Genomic DNA, 20,313 nt, shown 5'->3' on the forward strand with positions numbered 1-20,313 from the left:
TATACACGGGTGTGCATTATACATGAGAAATTACAGTAGTGTGAATCTCGTGACACTTTCCGCCTCCACATAGTGGCACTTGATCATCTCCGTCCACGGTGGCAGCACATATGTACTTCATTTTTGCATTTGTGTGACATATGGGAATTGATAAAACTCAATTGATAAAAACTTGAAATATTTGCAATTTAGTATCACCAGTCCATCTACTGTACACATGCTTCAAGTTTTGGTAGTTTTTTTTTTCAAGAACACTTGCAAATGACCACAATCACCTGAAAACGTTGCCTCGACACCAAAACAGAAGACTTCACGTGTCTTTTGAAACCCAATAATTTCAAGACGGCTTTTGCCCTGCAAAAAACTCTCGTGCCTAATAACCTGGCTCGTTTCAGGGTGCCGCCAAATTTGGCAGGGCAAGCAGCCGTTGAGTCAGTTAGACCCGCTGGGCTGCATTGACGGTTTGGTGTGTTTTCGTTCTCTTTTTAATATCGTGTTGTGGACATTTTTATATGTTGCCGTTGGGCCGAGGCAGGGCACCAACAGTCGGCTGTGAGTGGCACAGTGATGCTCTGTGTCTGCAGGCTCCCCTCTGTGGTTTTAGGCAGCCGCCCAATGCCGTGGGCCAGCGTCATGACTGCCTTGAGCTCAGCCTCTCTCCTCACACCGCAGGGAACAATGGAGGCTTTTCACAGGGGCAGATGTGAAGGGGATGCACTCAAGCTCAACTCTTTAACTAAAAAAAAAAAAGGGGTGGGGTAGGGGAGCATGTGGGGGGGGGGGTTCTGTGCATCACGACAGGGTGGAGTCACTTCCTGGGTGGGCTCGTCGTCAAACGTTTGTACAAATGTTCTCATAGAGCTAAGCTTATTTTATGTAAAAACAAACAACAGTCCCATCATAACGCCGGTAAATGTGCACACCTCGGTCAGATTTTCAACACGGGTTTATGCATGTAGATACATCTATTTAATTACAAAATGCAGTGTTTTTGTGGTGTTGTGCGTAAAAATATGTGCAAAAGCTCACCATAATTGTGGCCAGTACGTTGTGCATGCTTTCTTTCTTTCTTTCTTTCTTTTCTTCCTTTCTTTCTTTCTTTCTTTCTTTCTTTTTCTTTCTTTCTTTCTTTCTTCTTCTTTCTTTCTTTTTCTTTCTTTCTTCTTGTTTCTTTCTTTTTCTGTGTATGTGCATGCGTTTACAGGCCACTGCCTGTTATTCTAGAGTGGGAATAAATTGCTCTTCCTCCAGTTATTTAAACAAGGCAATTAGTTTATCTGAAACCAAGTGATCACATGTACGTGTACATATTATGTTTTTGGTGCTTTAGAGTTAACTTTGTGGCGCTGGTTTTCTCTTAGCACTCCAGTTTCCTCCCACATCCCAAAAACATGCATTCAGTGGAGACGCTAAATTTCCCCTGGGCGTGATTGTGAGTGCGGCTGTTTGTCTCCATGTGCCCTGTGATTGGCCGGCAATCAGTTCAGGGTGTACCCTGCCTCCGGCCCGATGACAGCTGGGATTGGCTCTATCACTCCCGTAACCCCTGTAAGGAAAATCAGCTCAGAAAATGTATGTATGTATGGATGGATGGATGGATGTCAACTAATTGATCAATGTTTGACCACTGGATTGTATATTAAAAGAGTCCTCACACATGTGTCACATCTACAAAACTAAATAAAGAAATAAATGTGATTTATGATAGATACAAGTAAGACATATCTTCTGTTCATTACACACACACACACACACACACACACACACACACACACACACATACACACACTCATTCATCAAAATCTATCATTTCACACACAAACCTGCTGTGGATAATCTTTAATGGCAATTTTAGGTCAACCGTGACCAAATTTGTGATTTATACTTAGAAGTGTGTTTAAACTCTTTTTATTATGACCAATAATAATGCAATTTACACTGTATGTTGTAATGTTTTCTAACTTGACTTCTGACTGAAGAAATGTTTTTATAATTTCCTGCCCAGAAAAGAAAAGAAAAAAGTCAACCCAGAGCGAGCAGTTGCAGTGCAGTACTGTGCATGCCACGTAGTTGTCCTGGTATGTAATCTATTGTAAGTGGAGGGTGCGTACCTTTAGGAAGTGGCACATGTAAGGCCCACTCGACGTACAAAATATCATCCCACTGACTCACACTGGTGGGTAGAAGGGGAGAGGGTCACCCCCACCCAAAGGTGGTGTAGCACCCGCAGAGGTGGTAAGTGAAAACATGGAAGCCGCAGGGAAATGCGCTTGCGGTGTGTGGCAGTGACTCTGTAGGCAGCGGAGGTAGGATGCTGCGGGTTTGGTATGCGGGGAATCCGTACGCTCTGTCTGGGCGTTTGGTGTCTTGCTTTATGGAGCATCGCTCAATGGGGGAACGAAGGGGGGAGGGGAGGCCAAAACACAGGGCATTCTTATTGGGCTCTGTTTGTGTTATCACTCTGGTATGAATACAGAAGCATATACTGTACTTCTGTGTTGCACACATGTATTTGTGCTCACACACATTTGGTTTTCTGTAAGTGGCAATAAGATGTCATGGCGTGTTGTCTTTTCAGATAAAGCTTTGTTTGCGTTGCATCATCTATAACACATCCTTATTGTTTTCTGCTGTGTGGCTGTGTTGTTGCAAAATCTCCCTCTTTGTCTCACTTGTCCTATTCTGCTCACGTGGATGTTAAATGTTTCATTGTGTACGTCATCATTGGCACCACCAGGTGCCCGCTGCCACCTTGTACACATTGCGGAGCATCCGCTTGCCTGTTTCCTGTTTACTTTTATACTTGACCTCAGGAATATTGATGTCCATGAGGCAATGTGTCGTCATTCACACAAAAACAACTTTGTTGTTTTAAAAACATTTCCAATTTCCTGCTGAGACATGCTGTATAGCAGTCTAAAAATGGTTGGGATATTTGGCTGAAATTTCAGGAGCAAACCAAACTGCACTATAGCTTAAAAATGTGAACTACATTTACCTTTCTAAACATTTTGATGTGGAATTGTTCAATGTTTTAGTGCTTGTTGCACAACTTGCTACTCTCTAAAAAGGACCTCTGAATGGCAAAATCTACAGCAGACTCAGATTGGATAATGATTTAGATTTTTTTTTTTAAATTTACATGAATTTCCACATGTATCTGAAATTCTTGTCAAACTCAACTGACCAATTACCCCATGCAAACTCGTTGGACCTTCTCAGAATGAGGTTTCATTTATCACCCTGCCTTGTCAATGTATACATAAAAATAAATAGCTATGGCAGTACACGAAAACATAAAACATTTCCACCAACTCAACCTCTTTTTCACTGAAGCTGTTGACTAAAATTTTGCAATATTTACTCTTAAAATATCTCTACAGTAGCCTTATTCATTTTCACAGAACTCAATTGTTCACGGTGCAAAGGTGGCACAGCATTTTCCTTCTATCCATTTTCTGAGCTGCTTATCCACACGGGGGTCATGGTAGTGCTGGAGCCTATCCAAGCTGTCATTGGGCCATCAGACCCTGAACTGGTTCCCAGACAATCGCAGGACAGCACAACATTTTACTGTAAAGCAGTGATTCCCAAATAGTGTGCCGTGAGCGCTCTTCAGGTGTGCCGTGGGAATTTATTTAATTTTATGTAATTGCAAAGAAAAAAACATTTATTCCAAGAAATAATGTAGCTTTATTCATCTATTTATGCCAGTGAGGCACAATGACAGACAGAACAAAAAAAATCCTCTTCTATTAGATGGCAGGAAGTACATACAGTAATTAATTTATACATTTTTGGTGACGTTTACTTTTGTTGGTGTGCCGTGGGATTTTTTCAATTGTAAAATATGTGCCTTGCAAATCACTGCTGTAAAGTATATCTACGAGGCTGACTTTGCTACTGAAACATGGAATATTTGAGCCTTCTATGAAGACGAGGCAAATGCCCCTCATCAGGTTAATTGTAGCTCAGATGTACAGTCTTGAAATCAACCAGGTTAACATGATGAATCAGTGGACGACCAATAATCACGTCTGCCTCACAGTCCTGAGGACAGGGGTTCAAATCCCAGCCTGAAGAGAAGTTTGCATATTCTCCTTGTGTCTGTGTGCGTTTTGTCTGGGTACTCCAGTTTCCTCCCACATGCCAGAAACATGCATGGTAGGTTGATTGAAGATCCTAATTTTACTGTAGCTGTGAATGTGAATGGTTGTTTCTCATGTGTCCTGCGACTGGCCAGCAACCAGTACAGGATCTACACTGCTTCTCGAACAGTACGAAAAATTAATGAATATATATATATATATATATATATATATATATAATATATATATATATATATATATATATATATATATATATATATACACCAACATGTATTAATATTTTGCATTGTTCATTGTTTGCATTACTCAGCTAAAGGGACCACTATTACAGTACAATCCATGCAAGAATCTCTACTGTTTTGTTGCGCCATCTACGGGTCAAAATTATTCCATGCATTAATAGTGACACTTTTACCTTTACCCTTTTGCATGATTTAATGTACCAATAAATATCATGTTAATTCGTCATATAGAGGATATTTTGTTTTCAGAACGGTTTCCTAAAGCCGGCAAAAAGGGCTGTACAGTATTTTACACTGTCGTGTTGTCTTCCTGTGCTTGAACAAACCTTTCTTTGATTGGTTCGAATTTGATCACGTCAATTCCTTGTCCAATTGGAACACACGTTTCAAAGTGGTCTATTAGTGAACACCCAGCTGTTTACAACCTGCACAGCAGGGATATGAAACTACTGAACGACAATGGGGTCGCAAATCAAGTACGTAATGCAGAGATATATGTACAGCAACGATTATGTGCACACAAGTTATTAAGTGTTATTATCGAAATGCTGCAAAGGTTCGCGGGCTAACCTCGGAGCTAGCTCAAGGCTGATAATGCAGTGACCAACATGATAGTCTTGAGCAGTTCAAAGCATATTTTTAGTCGAAATCGTGTTGCCAAAGTCGCAGCCGTTGTGTTTAATGTCCTTTGTGTTGGATTGAAGGAGTCTGTGGGTAGCTCTGTGTGCTAACGTGTAGCCTCTGTCGTCAGAGCTGGAAATGCGACGTGTCTTGTGGGCAACAAGCAATGGTGCAAGGACGGGCAGCGTCATCAAGTCAGTTGAGGCGACAGGTACTTGAACGCACCACCACCTTAAATAGGGCTTAGGTATTTAACGCTAATTAAAAACACCATCCGTCGTTGTCGTCAACAGTATTCGTATTTAGTGCAGCATTGCATCCGAATTATTTATGAACTGCAGCTTAATGTTTATTTAATTGTATTAATATTTTGCGTAGAGGCCTTCATCTTGGACATTTGTCTCAATTATCGATTCATCAACGTTTTGTTTGTTTGTTTTTTTTTTCTTCGCTGCTTGCATTTTGTTTTGGGTCCTATTTCAAGTGTGTAATGTATTTGAAACAAAGTTACAATACCGGTTTATATCCCTTTTGTGCGTTTTTTTGATAATATGTATCCAACTAAAAACAAAGAGCAGGATCTTCACAAGGGTGACCTGGCCAAGGGGTTAGCAGCATGTTGTCGGAACAGTTACATGGAAGTGATATTTTATTATCAAATATACAATGTTTGAGCTGCATCTATGTTTTCAAAGTAACTCAACAATTTTCCGTTTGAAACACAGGCTAGTAGTTTCAAGAAGTCCCTCATCATAATAAAGAAAGCTCAAAGTGGAATAAGTTCAGAGCGTTTCAGTTTAGCAGAGTATTCTTTGTCACGGGGGCAGCAAAGCTGAAAGCTTTTTGCCAAATTCATAATTTTTTCCCACATTTCTTGTAATCCGCACACTTGTATGGCATTATCCCTGCACTGTGCTCCCCCATCCTCTGGAGCGTGTCTTTATTGTTTGATGTATACGAGTGTAATGTTGATACATCATAATAATTTAGACAAAGACTAAACTTATGATGACAATAGTGACATTAGCTGACGATGATGATGAAGTACCTAAACAGCCAATTCCGGCTCCTTTTTTGAAGCATTTCATAGGTCACGCATGGTCACAAATTGATTTAGTTCTTAATGTCTGCCTTCTTTTTTACAGTAACCAACGTCTGTTGTCATCTTCATTCAAGGCATGCCTATGTTTCTGCAAAAACTGTTGAAATGGTAAGTTGAAGGAAAGTTATTATTCTGTTTATAGATATTTTGTTAAACTTTGGTTTCGTGTACTAACACGACAAATGTTATGTGTTTAGAGTGTTTGTGTAATGGCTTGCATGTCAAAATACTTTTTAAAAATACAGCTTTCAGAGTTTGAGTATTACAGTGTGACATGCAACTTTTTAAACTTAGTTCTGACAGTAAATAGAATTTTAATGGAATGGGTGAATATCTGAATTTGCTGAACTGCTATTTTAATAGTAGTTACATTTGGCTGACTAGTCATGTTCTTCTTAAGAAATACAGTGATAGAGTACAATCTGCAGTACCTCTGCTGGTGACAGCCAAATAGTGTACTCTTTTGTTTTTGTTTTTAATTGCTACATCCAACCTTCTTGTGTATCGCTTATCCTCACCTGGGTCACAGGCGTGGGGGAGCCTATCCCAGCTGTCTTCGAGCAAGAGGTGGGATACACCCTGAATTGATCGCCAGCTGATTGCAGGACACATATAAACAAACAACCATTTGCACACCTATGGGCAATTCGGGGACTTACTTCAGTCAATGCATGCATGTTTTCGGGATCTGTGAGGAAACCGGAGTACCCGGAGAAAAAGCCACGCAGGTATGAGGAGAAACATTCATCCACATAGACGGGCCGGAATGTGATCCCTAGTCCTCAGAACTGTGAGGCAGATGTACGAACCAGTCATCCACCATTCCGCCTCACTTGCTACGATTGTTAATCATTTATCTGCTATGCCTGGTTATGGATGCTTTAGTCCCTGTGTTGTCCTCTCATGGCTTTTCTCCTACGGCATTTGCTAGTTTCCTGAAATCACGTGTTTATTCATTCATCAGGTGTGACAACTCTTAAAGGCCTTTCCTTCAACTGGATACAAACAAGGGAAAATGGAGCAAACCCCTCGATTCTCTGAATATGGAGATGGTGAGGAGCTACAGCAGGAAGGCGACAACATTTGTCAAGAGAACACTATTATGGCACCCGACATTCCCGAGAACCTTATTCTTAATACTCAGAGAGGCTGGGAGTCTTTTCCCTGTCAGGACTGTGAGAGCTGTTTTACCAACAAGCAAAGCTTGGAACGACACATGCATAGCCACGCGTTGATGAATGTGCCACATCCGTATAAGACCAAGATTGGAAAAATGGCTTCAGGTTCAGCTCTCGGTCAGCTTCACCACGACAATATGAACTCTTCAGTTTTAGTACGTTCTGATGAACAGCTTGAAAGCAGTGATACTCCTGTTTTGTCAGCTGGGCACAACACGGTGCCACCTGATGAGCTGTTGTGTGACCATCATGTTTGCAACTACTGCGAAAAAAGATTCACTACATTTACCAACAAGGAGCAGCACGAGAGCACAGTCCACAGGCAGCATTTGCAAATTGCACATGCAGAACAAAGTGAGCCACCCCAGGAGGAAAATCTTCAGCAGATAATCTTTGCAACGTCAAATCCGGGAGTTGAGTCTGCTGTAGAAGTTGTGGAAAATGAAGTGGAACTCACTGGAAACTTCATGCCCGACTTCTCCAGCAGTATCTCAGAGAATCTTAGCATTTACTTTGATGGAAAACTAGTTTCAACAAGCACAGTGAGTGGCTGTGAAGCAGCTGAAGTTCACGCTGCATGTTCAACTTTGGTTGGACTGGATGCCCTGATTCTGGATCCCATACACCTGAATTTGGGTTTAAATTTCAATTCAGTTCCGAGTAATCAAGAGCTGCCGGGTCAAACACTTGCCAAGAGAAGAACAGCAACACCTCCTCTGTTACCCCAAATTCAAACAGAATTGGAATCTGAAGTGGCAGTGTTGTCATCCTCTTCAGAAAATGTATCATCATTAATAGAGAATAGTCAGTCTTCACTTCTTCCGCCAAACTCAGCCACTTTGTTTATACGAGAAAAGCAGGACACCCTGGTTCCAGATGGACAGACACCTTGCTCGTCTGTCTCTGCTGCAACAGGAAGGTTCAAAAGAAGGACTGGATCGCCACAAAGTTCTCCTCAGCACAACACCACATGTGATGAGGAAACCGCAATGGCAGATCTGGATGGTGATGCTGCTACATTATGGCACATGGATCCTCAGTATAACTCTCTTGTTCACCAGGGTGTCAATGAAAAAGAAATCGCATTCCAAAAGATGGAGGACCCTCAAGCAATTACAGTTTCAGTAGAGAGCTGGCCACCTGTGACTGTGGACAGCTGCTGTAGTCAGCAACCACTGGACCTCTCTAATACGATGAAACTTAATGAAGTTGGGATTTCAGATGATGCTGCGCTGGATTTAAGTTTACAAAAAAGGAGCCGAGAGGAATCTCATCTGACACCAACTTTAGTTTTCCCCTCAGAAGATAATTTAAATGTGTGCATGCAGGACACGGCATTACTGAATGTTACAGAGCAAAATGTGAACCTCGCAAACTGTGAGACACCTCTTGTGTCAGACCTCACCATCGTTACAAGTCAAAATATGGTGGACTCTGTTCCAGAAGGAATTGTTTATGGACTTTCACTACCCTCCTGTCCCCTGAATTCTGCATCTGCCACCCTTACACCTCTTGGTTTCTCTCCAGGTTCACCATGCAATATATCATTTCCTCCCCCAACTACACACCCAGTACTACAAACTGCTCCATCATTAATCACAGTTCTGGCACCACCACTATCTATTCCTAACCCCTCAAGCCAACCAATACAAGTGGTGGCTCCAAATATATCACCGGAGCCAGTGGTACTGTGCACAGAAAATGCCATAAATTCCACACAGTGTGATTTAACCACTGGGTTTTCAGCTACAACTGCTGCAAACCTTGTTACTCTCTCACATCCCCTTGACCCCTCCCTTAATCTACCTGGCCACATGTTTCTCACTGATCAGATTTCTCTTAACCCGTCAATTAATGAAGACCATAGCTTGTCCGAGGTAGCATTCGCACCCAGTGCAGCATTAAACAATCCCCTCATAAACTCGTATATGACAAGTAACACAGTGGTGATAGAATGCACAATATCCCTGGAAACGCCAGGGAATGTCCCCACTGCTGTTACCATGCAAGAAAACATTGAGTCTCCAATATCTGCGCCAATGCTTGTTAATGACATAGAGCAGGAACAGACTATGTCATTGCCCAACACCTCAACTGTGGACCCCACCATTGTCTTGTCCTCCATTGAGGAGTCTGTTACATTGTCCACAAGCACCTCAGTGATGCCAGATTGTGATTGTCCTGCTGAGGCTGAAGAAACAGAACAAGGCCTCAAAGAAGAGCCACAAAATGCAGATGAGGATCTTCCGGACAGCGCTAATTCTGCAGTGGAAATCTCTACAGACAATTCAAACCAAGATGAAAAAGTTGAACAGACAGAACTGCCAAGCGACACACCATGTGACGCAGAGCAGCAGAGTTTCACCAAGAACTTCATCTGCAATGTCTGTGAACTTCTGTTCCACTCGATGAAAGAACTCAGCACCCACGTTAGCGACCATGCTGAAAAATGGCCTTACAAATGCGAGTTCTGCGTTCTGCTCTTTGACAAGCCCAACACTTTGCTCGATCATCGGTCAAGCCTACACGGTGTGGACAAGACTTATATTTGCAGTGCATGCTCTAAAGACTTTGTCTACCTTTGCAATCTGAAACAGCACCAGGAGGAATTGCATCCTACCCAGCAATGCACATTCACTGAAGAAGAAAAGGGGAAAATAAGACCTCAGAATTACAACTCCACCACGAAAGTTAGCAGAGAGCTTCCGTTGCATGATGTGTCTGAACAAAAGGTGAAAAAGGAAGAGAGTGAAGTGGATGTGGCTGCTGAAGAATTGTTTACAACAATTAAAATCATGGCCTCAGATGGAGGTAAACTCAAAGTGCCTGATGTTCGTCTTGGCATTAACCAACACTACCCTAGCTTTAAGCCCCCGCCCTTTCCTTACCATAACAGGTCACCTGCCGGGTCGCTGGCCTCTGCCACAAATTTTACCACCCACAACATTCCACAAACGTTCAGTACAGCTATTCGGTGCACCAAGTGCGGAAAGAGTTTCAATAACATGCCAGAGCTTCACAAGCACATCCTGGCTTGTGCCAATGCCAGCGATAAGAGGCGGTACACACCCAAGAAGAATCCCATCCCACTGCGCCATTTTGCCAAAACCCAGAACGGAGTTTTGTCCACCACCAACTCAGAAAATGAATGTAATGCCTCAAATCGAGCCAGGCGGTCTAACAGATCAGAATCATCTGTCAAAGTGAAGTTAAAGTTACTGAACAAAAGGAAGCGAAAGTTGGTCCAAAGGGTCATGCCCCAGAGGAACAAGTCTTCGTCACATAAAGTGTCTCCTGCACACATGCATGATGACTTATTTGTTTGCCCTCACTGCAGCAGGGAGTTCACAATGCGACGCAGCCGAACCAAACACATGGCAGTCTGTCCCAAAAAGCCCAGAGAAGTGAGGACAAGGAAAGACGGAGGGATCTCTGTGACAAAGGAAAATGATGGACGGCTTCATAGAGAGGTCTCCCTTGTCATCGAACAACAAGCCTCAGCTCATCCTAGGACAAGACTCCAGACGTCAATGCCAGCTAAGAGGCCCACCACGCCCCCTACACCGACAAGCTTTTCAAACAAGAGGCCTAAACTAGCCATAAAGGACGATTCAAAAAATGACATTTCCAGTTTAAATGAATTCCCCGCCGTTCGTCCTTTCAACAGTCCTCTTCGCCAGTACACAAGAGTGCATCATGCAGCTAAACTAACTTCAGCAAAACAACAACAAAGTGAGCCCTCTGCACCAAGCCGAGAGGAAGCAGCTGCTGGTGGTAGCTCTGGTCAAGGCGGGACAGCTTGAATGCCTCTCAGCTTACCCTGTCAGGTATTATTAATATTATAAATTAAATTTCCACCGTAGTCATGGCTTTATCACGGTCTCCACCAGTCGCTGCGCACTGGGCATGCATACCAGGCTTCTTTACTTGCGCCATCTCTTAATGATCAGGTACCAGATGACTGCAACCTTCCCGACTATGTGGAAATGCCGTCATTCTGTTTATTTCTGTTCTTCAAGGTAGCACTGAAAAGTATTGTGTTAATTAGCTGTGGCAGGATGAGTAACGCATCTGACTACGGGTAAGACGATTCTAGGTTTGATTCCTGGCAAGCGCTAGCAAATTCTGGCCAGGTCCGACTGAGCGCTTAATTTTGACGCCCGGTCCACACTTATGGTAGTGGATGCCCTTGACAAAGGCAACTCAAAAGAAGCACTCGGGTGAATTTTCAGGACAAACTTAAAATGCAATATAAAATCTACTGGTTAACCTAATTTGAGTTAACGTAAATATTTGAATGCAGATCCAACTGCTCAATGTTTCAGTACCCTTTGCACAACTTGCTGTACTTTGTGTTAAGAGCCATTTTTCTTTTTTTTTTTAAATTACAGCAGGTATTTAGTGCGCTTTATGCCATTCACGGTTCATGAGACCGAAAAGACAGAAAAAAAAACGAAAAAACACTGGGTTGGTTTCACTGACGTCACATTTTGTGCTGAATTACCCATACACCACTGCGTGCCGCAATTTAACCTCTCTACCTAACACGTACACAGTGTGGAAATCTCTGGAATGCTCTCCGTTACTGTTTGTGTTTTTGTGTTTCACGGGCATCTCGGGACTCAAGTACACAAGAGTGGACTTGCTAACCAACAGAGAGCCCTCTTCTGACTTTTCAGTGACTTTTTGACAACTCTCGCCAATTCAATGAAGCTTTTTCCAGAGTTACTAGTCGGCGAGCTCTTCAAAGCCCCACGATCCGGTATACACTCCGGCCTGCGTAAGTGTGGACATCGTCTAACGCTATCGACGAAAGACTTTGGAAGTTTTGCGGCTCTGTGCTTCACGGAGATTTGGCTTTGTGGACGATTGCCCGACGCTGCTATCACGCTGCCCGGTCTCAACCTCCATCGAGCTGATGTGTTGCCGCGCTAACATGCTTAATAGATACTTTTTTCAGAAGGCCAACATTACCGTTAAGAACCTTTTTTGTTGATCACTTGAAAGATATGAGAATTTTGTAAAATACTGGATTTGTTTGTTCATTTGTCTTTCTGTCATTGTCATCAAATTTTAAACAAATACTAAACATTTTGCTTTGCTTGTGGTGAACTAATATAAAAGTTTTACTTTTTGAAAAAATAGAATAAATTGAGTTTGCCTCGATATTGAAAAAAATAATATTCCACCGCCTTCCATTTTCCGTGTTAGCGTACAGGTAAGTGCTCCTTCTCCGTGATTTCTGTCACAGAGTTAAAGATCAAGGGCACAGTACTGTGCCTTTGCCATGATGCGTGTAGTCCAGGTAGCCTAATAGTCAATCTGGGCTTGATGTGCTGTCGGTCACGTCTTCAATAAATGCAGTTAGAAACATAATGTCGTCCAACTTGCCTATGTATGAGTAACGGAGCTCAGAAATTGAAAATGTCTGCCGTTCAAGGCAGCACAAAGGGTGACGTCACGTGAAAACAACCCATAGATCAACAGTAGCTCACAAATAGAATTTAAGGTTTCAAAAGCAATATTCTAAGAGGGAAGACGCCTCTTCAACGAGTTGCAACAGAGAGAGGAGGAGTCCTAGCAAGGCAAAAATGTGGAAATCTTTGGGAATGTGTAAAAAAAGTAAAGTTGAATTTTGCCGCTCAGCTTCTTGTCAGAGAACAGGAAGTTGTGGAAAAATCAGACCAGCATTCAAGTGTTTAGAGAAAATCAAATTAAGTTCACCATCTAACTTTAAAGTGCATAATCGTTTCATTCTGAAATTTCACCCGAAAGCCCATCATCCCAAACTTTTGGGAGTAATGTGTATGCCCCGCCCCTTGCTCCAGTGTGCTTGCAATATTAACTGCTGTGATGGGATAAATCCGAAGTGCGCGTTTTGTTCATGGCACATAAAAATTCTGAATTAATGGGAGTGAAACATAGTTCTTTTATTTCCTTATAATTTCTTGATCGTATATGAGCACTTTGACTTGATTTGAAGTTGTGTATATTTACTATATCACTGAGAGAAACTATCATACAGATATGATGGCTCGTAAGGACTTGCTCATTCACATTTAACTCCAGTTTAAAGCCATTGAAGGAAGTGATTAATTAACATATGCTGTCACTTTTAGGGCAATGCACACCCTTGACATCTCTGCACCCAGCGAAGGCTTGAAAAATCCATTACACTGTACAAGAGATGACTGAACTGAGGACAGGGGGAGGGGGGGGAACCCTGAATACATTTGGAGTACCTCTGCAAGTGCAGAGTATGTGAGGGCTTGGAGGTTGGTACAGTCCTACATTTTTTTTCAACTTTGCGTCAATAGCCTGGATTTGCACTTTGAAGTTAATCTGACAGTGACGTGTTGTGAAGGAAATGGGGAAGCACTGAAGCTGAAAGGCTTCTCTCATTTCTCGCTTGGCCGTTCATTCGCTGAGGATGGCAAGCAGCAATCACTGTCAGCACGGATTTGCACTACTTTTTCCTTATCAGTCATGTGTTGCCTTTTGGGTTTAAATTCTTTATCGCATGTTCTATGCTTGTTCTTCAGTTGTGTCATACGTGAGGCAATCGGGCCTAAACAATGGATATGACTTTCCGTTAACCTTAAAACTTAAATAAAGTCCTTGAACAGAGGACAAAAGTATTAACGTTTCCCTTCAAAGTCGTTCAGGATTCAAGTGCTGTCGTTAGAAAATCCCCAAAGCGATTATTTAGAATGTATTTGGCAGGGTTAACTGGAGAGAGAAAAATCAGAGTAAATTCTGTTGGTCCTTTGTGTATTTATATGAAGGTAATTAGAACAATTCTCACGTCATCAAATGCGTATGGGATAACCTGTTGTATACAAATCAAAGCTAAAAGTTCAATGTTCTCCTGATGAGGCTGTCCATATGAAACCAACTGAAAGTTTCTTTGGTGGTCTGAAATGCTAAGTACGGTATGTGAAAACAATACACCGACATGCATTGCTTTCACCGTGGTGAGCTCATTGGCCACACAAATTCTCAAAAGTGGTGAGAAGCAGCAGTCTCCTGCGCTCATATCATGTAATACAGTATGATATTTTTGTATTTCATGTATTCAACTGTAGAACACAATCACTTCATCCAGGCTTTCTGTCTAACATTTTCTTGTTTAGTGTACATTCATTTGTAATGTGAATCCCTAAATGCAAATGTCAACTTTAGTTTTGTAAACAAATGTTGAAGGTTGCAACTAATCCCATTTGCATACATTTTCATAAGCTACTAGTTAAAACAGGGTACTTATGTAATCATTATATCTACTGTACATCAAATGTAATTTTAATTTGTGTGAACTGAAAGGCGTGTGAGAGAGTCATAATTCTTGGTGGGGAAAAAAAAATATATAAATTTTTGCCTGTACAATTCTTGTAACTCACCCACAGACTGCATTATAATGGATGTACAGGGTGTTAGGGGACTGCTATCTGACTGTGAACGTTTGTGTAGCATTTCAAAATGTAAATGAAGTCATGTATATTTATTATTAATTTAAAACCATGTCGGAAGCTGTTTGATTTGCACTTTTTTTTCCAAGCGTGTGGTCATAATAAATGAAGAATGTTAGTGTAAAATTTTCGTGTGTGGAGATTTGTTGGCCAACAGATGCCAATTGCTGGATGCCATTGAACAAGTTTAGGAGAGAAATTAACCCCACCGATGCAGACGAATGTCCAGAAGGTGGTGCACTCCACTCACTGGAACCATTGCAGAAGTTTATTGAAGAGACAAAACTTTATTTATTTATTTGTGTGTGTTAAACTGTATGTCTCTTACACTGACGCTTTCATTAGTTATTTCACATTAATGCATAATTTTGGGGAAAAAAGTTATCTAGAAAATCCATGGTAGGTTTTGAAATGACTAGCAAAGTGGGGGAAAAAAGTTATCTAGAAAATCCATGGTAGGTTTTGAAATGACTAGCAAAGTACTGTTAACCACGTCAGAGCCTTTGGCTCTCGTCAACAAGCCAAAGCTAATAAAAATGCATCCGAAATTGTGCACTCTGGAGCAGAACAAGGATCTCCAAAGTCTGGAGTTCTTAAATTAATAGATGATCTGACATTTTTTTTAAATGAGCAAAATAGGTTCCTCTATAAAAATAAGAAGATACTGTTGACTCCAGTCATAATTTCATCCTGGCCCCTTTAGTTGGCGAAGTATTGTTGTTGGTGAATGTGGAGAGCTGCACAAGAGCTGCAATTCCGCATAAAAGAGGAGAATGCAGTCACCGGAAAAAATAATTTGTCATGACCTTGATTTCATCAGAAGTCACAACAACAGCAAAAAAAGTCATTTAGCCCTTCATTTAACCCTTGTCAAACAAATTCCACGCAATTTTGTTTTGTTTTATTAAACATAAGATGTTAACATTCACACTTGAGGGTGGATAAAGTATATAGACCTTTAGATTTGAAAAGTGGTCGTGCCTTCTTTCCCCGACAGTATGTAGCGTACTCAGGAGGACCCATGCCGGGCGAAGTAACTGGCCGGCGGGGAGGAGAGCTCCTTTCTGCTCCCACACGCGGCCAAATCGCCCGATCCACCTCCGCGGACAACAACGCCGCCGGCTCGCGACGACAACGAATGCCGCGGTCGACACATTTAACACCCCTGACTTACATACTACGTAAGTTGCTATTATGCAGGTCTTTTGTTACTTCTGAGGATTACATCATTCCCCCACCCCCAACTACTGTATTATTATTTTTTTAATCGCTCTATACACAACTACCTGTCATTTGGAACCCACAAAGCTCACGTCCTTTGCACCTGTGCAATCCATTTTTCACAACGAACCGAGTCTTTTGGAAACGTGTGGCGAGTGAATCCATCCTCCCGAGTGTTCGAGCAATATCCAGCAATACATCGAGAGGGCAGCTACTTTCCCGCTGGTAAAACGGGTATAAGCACATTGAAACTGCCAGTGTGGGCTTCTGGGAAAAACGTCACTTCCTTCTCCTCCAAAACTAATGCCTCAAGAGGATTTTCATGGCGGTAGTTACAAAAAGCCATATACGTCAAAATCATGATGTGTGGTGGAAAAAAACAGATGGGTCAATTCCGGCTTTTTTTTTTTTCATTAATAAACATAAAAATCATGCCACATGTGTCGGTAGGACTTTAACAGACTGTGCAATGTTGGTGGGTATGTCATGCATAATTTATTAAGATTACTTATGTTTTACTAAGATACCAAAATTGCAGGCACTCCATGACATGTTTATGCTTCCAGATTTCATGTGCTGTTTTCAATTTCATGATTTTATTTTCACCGTGAAAATTTTGGTAGAGCACCATGTGAAACTTGGTGTTTGTGAAAGACAAACAAATACTATAGGACTGAGTTACCTTAAAGAAATGAATTCAAAAGCTAGCAACTGCAAAGAAGCCATATTTTGCTCAACTTTAACTCATCCCAAATGCAAATCCTGTGCAACAATGCTTTTCAAATATTGGACAGAACACCCCAAAAGTGCTCTGGTAGGGGCCAGCACCAGATACATTTTGTAATGTGCTGAAAAGACCCAGAGGCAAGGAAATGGTGAGTTGAAATGAGTTTCGTCATAGGTGATTGGCTCCAAGTCAGCCCTTTGATGATTCAGACGCTCCAAAATTGCTTTGCCGAATAGACAGTATGCCGTGATAATTTTGTTTCTGGCATTCAAAAAATGTTTGCACGACAGGAAAAGATTGATTCTTGTTCTTGCCTCTCATTTTGCCTCCGCCTCCTCTACCCATCGTGATGCACAATGGTGCCTTTCGAACACCATTTGAAGCCCCAAAATCAGCCATCACAGTTCATCTCAAGTTTGGTTAAATCACAATGCACGTAGTAAATTTGTTATTTGCATATACTGCTTTCAGAATGCAGAATTAGCACAATTGAGGTCTTGGGTGAGCCCACGTCATAGTTTTGCTTCCATATTTGTGTGCGCAATCAATTTATTAGATCGCACAAACCTTGAGTAAATCAGCCCGACCTGTTGAGGGTTCCTTCCAAACGTCTCAACATTGGTTTCCACTTTCAACACATTGGTTTCTAAGTTTATAGTTGTGGTGTTGAATAGTCAAGATCTTTTTAGGTAAACGTTACACCAGAAGCAATGTTTTTGCGGGGAGAGCAGAGGCTACCTCAAAACAATGTGTATTTTTCTGTAACAAAGCAGCTGTAATCAAGACCACCAATCTGTCACATGGACAAGACTCTAGGTTGGGTCACTCCTTACTGTTTAGGACTAGAAAAAGTCTGGACCTCACATGCAGGATTTTTGTTTTTTGATTCAACTGTGAAAGGCACACACAAACACTAACAAAACAAATTAGTACACAATGTAGTGACCAGATGAGATTTACAGGGGATGGAGGACTGTGTGTGTGCATGCGCGCGTGCGAGTGTGTGCGTGCGTGTAGCGAGCCACTTAGTGTGCAAGTTGCCTCACACAAAAAGTTTCATCAAAGGTATCCTTCCATGCGAAAATAACATCCAACAAATTAAATTGGGTGATTTAAAAAAACTACTTTCATTATCTTGGAGAAAAAAAAAATATTTAGACACCTACCAGCAATAATGCTAGCTCTCACAGACTTGTTACTTCATCTTTAAGAAGCTCTTCTGTCCTCCACACGTCACGTGTTAATGGCACCTGTTTGAATGGTTTATACCTGATAAAAGACACCTGTCCACACCCTCAAACAGACTCAAACCTCTCCACCATGGACAAGACCAGAGAGCTGTCGAAGGATACCAGAGACAAGACCTGGACAAGGCTGGGATTAGCTACTCTACAGCAGGCAACCAGCTCGTTGAAAGAAGATCAACTGTTGGCATAATTATAAGGGTGGCATAAAAAGTTAGAGGGAATGACCTGGGGCAAAGGTAGCTCTGCTTAAGACGGCACGTGCCTAAAGTTTGGGATGATCCGGAGGAGTACTGGAAGGAGATCATGCAGTCAGATGAGCTCAAAACAGAGCTTTTTGGTATAAGCTCCACTCACTCAGTTTGGAGGAAGAATGATCAGTTGTATCCCAAGAAGACCACACCCAATTTGAAGCATGGGGGTGGAAAAATCCTGGTTTGGCGCCGCTTTTGGGTAAAGGAGACAGGACAACTGATCCGTATTAAGGAGAGGATGAATGGGGCCATGTAGCGACAGAAACCCAAACACATGGTATTTCCCCTGTAAGAAGCAAGTCATGGTCCTGGAGTGGCCTAGCCATTCTCCAGACCTCAAACTAAGAGAAAATCTGTGTAGCTGAAAGTCCGTGTTGCCCAGTGACTGCCCCAAATCAAGACAGAGTGGGGAGAAGATCTGTGTGGAAAAGTGGGCCGAAATAACTGCAACAGTATCTATTTTTCTGTTTTTCACAACATCCCAACTTCATTGGAATCAGGTTTGAACAATCTGCCTTCAGTATGCCACCTCACCAACTGTGTTGCGAAATGTCCTTCACTCCAGAATGTGTGTACACATGCGGTAAAGTTTCTGCACCGTTGCACACTCTTCCTCATAAAGGTTTTGATAGGTCATCTGCTTTGCTCAAGAAGTTTCATACACGTCTATCGGGCACCGTTTTGTGATGAACACAAAGCTTATATACTCAAAGACAGCAGTGACTGTTGTTCCTCCCTCCATTTTCCACACTGCTTTTTTATTCTCATTAAGATAGAGTTAGCTGCACCCTATCTCAGGTGACTTTAGGTGACTTGTCTCAAGACAATTGCAGGTTTTTTATATGAATGGAAAAAATTGGACACACAGACCATCACCAGTCATTATACAGTTTGTTACTGGCTTAGATAAACTTTTCTTTTTTTCTTTTCCAAGTAAATAATTTTGAGACCAGTTCCGTGAAACAGGAGCGTTCCCTGTGTCGCACCTCATGATCTCTTAACAGCGTACTCATGTCCCAACACAGTGTTTAGAACTCCCGTACCTGTGTGGGTTTTCTCCGGGCACTACATTTTTGTCCCACATCCCTTGGTGTGATTGTGACTCTTGTCTGTCTATGTGGCCTGCGATTGGCTGGCAACCAGTTCAGGGTGTACCCAACATCCAGCCTGGGATAGGCAGGATGCTGGGATAGGCTCCAGCACTCCCGCGACCCTCATGAGGATAAGTGTCTTGGAAAATTAATGAATGAATATTATATATGTGTATGTTTTATATTACACATTATAAATGTATTCTTTCATCTTCCATTCCATTTATCGAGAGTGCGTCAGAGTCAAGCCCAGCTAGCTTCTGGGAGGAGGCGGGGAACACCCTGAACTGGCCGCCAGCCAATCACAGGGCAAATAGAGACAGACAAACAGCCGTTCACTCTCTCAATCACACCCACAGGCAATTTTCAACCTTCCACACATGTTTTTCGGATGTGGGAGGAAACCGGAGTACCCGGAAAAAAGCCACACAGGCTAGGGGAGAACATGCAAACTCCACACAGGCGAGGACAGGATTCGAACCCTGGACCTGAGAACTGTGAGACTGATGTGCTAACCTATCGTTCACCTTGCCGCCACATATAATCAATATAAATGATAAATCATTTCATTAGATGTTTTTGATCATGTTAGGACTGCGCCAAAGGCCTTGGAGACCCTCATGGCACGCCTCTGTGGGACTCAGTGTACAAGTGGAGCTTCTGAATATAGCTATGCAGGGATGTTCCTATGAACAAAGATCTATGAGCTCACACCACAGAGTCACGGAAAGTACAAGCATCAGTTCTACACTATATGATGTTACAACTGGCAACAGTCATCTCTCTGCTCTGTAGCGTCAGGGGAGAGTCTGTCTACCCTGCTGCAGTCTTCTTCTCCCCACCCTCTCTCTCTCTCTCTCTCTCTCTCTCTCCCTTATTTTTCTTGCACACACTGGCGCACTAATGAGGAAGTCTAGAGCTACCCGGCAGAACTGATCTCTCGTCAGCTGGGCTACACCGAAACATCATAGGGAACGTTACACAAGGCTGATCTGAAGTCGGCTGGGCGGCAAAGCAAATGGAGAATGAAAGGAGATTGCGAGACAGATTTGTCAGTC

The 20,313-nt window shown here is 42.2% G+C and overlaps 1 protein-coding gene across 5 annotated transcripts; it reads left to right on the forward strand.

Annotated features, from left to right (window-relative positions):
- Positions 1-4,735: 4,735 nt before the first annotated feature.
- On the forward strand, positions 4,736-14,835 carry prdm2a (PR domain containing 2, with ZNF domain a). Of its 5 annotated transcripts, none has more exons than XM_061834894.1 (5): positions 4,736-4,827; positions 6,118-6,182; positions 6,604-6,802; positions 7,039-11,079; positions 13,372-14,835. In XM_061834894.1, the coding sequence occupies exon 4, from the start codon at positions 7,090-7,092 to the stop codon at positions 11,053-11,055; it is 3,966 nt and encodes a 1,321-aa protein (XP_061690878.1). In that variant the 5' UTR covers positions 4,736-4,827; positions 6,118-6,182; positions 6,604-6,802; positions 7,039-7,089; the 3' UTR covers positions 11,056-11,079; positions 13,372-14,835. The 5 variants fall into 5 exon arrangements, with proteins under 5 accessions (XP_061690878.1, XP_061690863.1, XP_061690850.1 ...); XM_061834875.1 differs by lacking the exon at positions 4,736-4,827 and adding an exon at positions 5,113-5,183; XM_061834879.1 differs by lacking the exon at positions 6,604-6,802.
- Positions 14,836-20,313: the final 5,478 nt, after the last annotated feature.

Source organism: Syngnathoides biaculeatus, chromosome 2 (genome assembly GCF_019802595.1).
Source record: "Syngnathoides biaculeatus isolate LvHL_M chromosome 2, ASM1980259v1, whole genome shotgun sequence".
NCBI lineage: Eukaryota > Metazoa > Chordata > Actinopteri > Syngnathiformes > Syngnathidae > Syngnathoides > Syngnathoides biaculeatus.

Coding starts and splice junctions, on each gene's coding strand:
- prdm2a (XM_061834894.1), top strand. CDS start 7,090: ATGGAGCAAACCCCTCGATTCTCTGAATATGGAGATGGTGAGGAGCTA.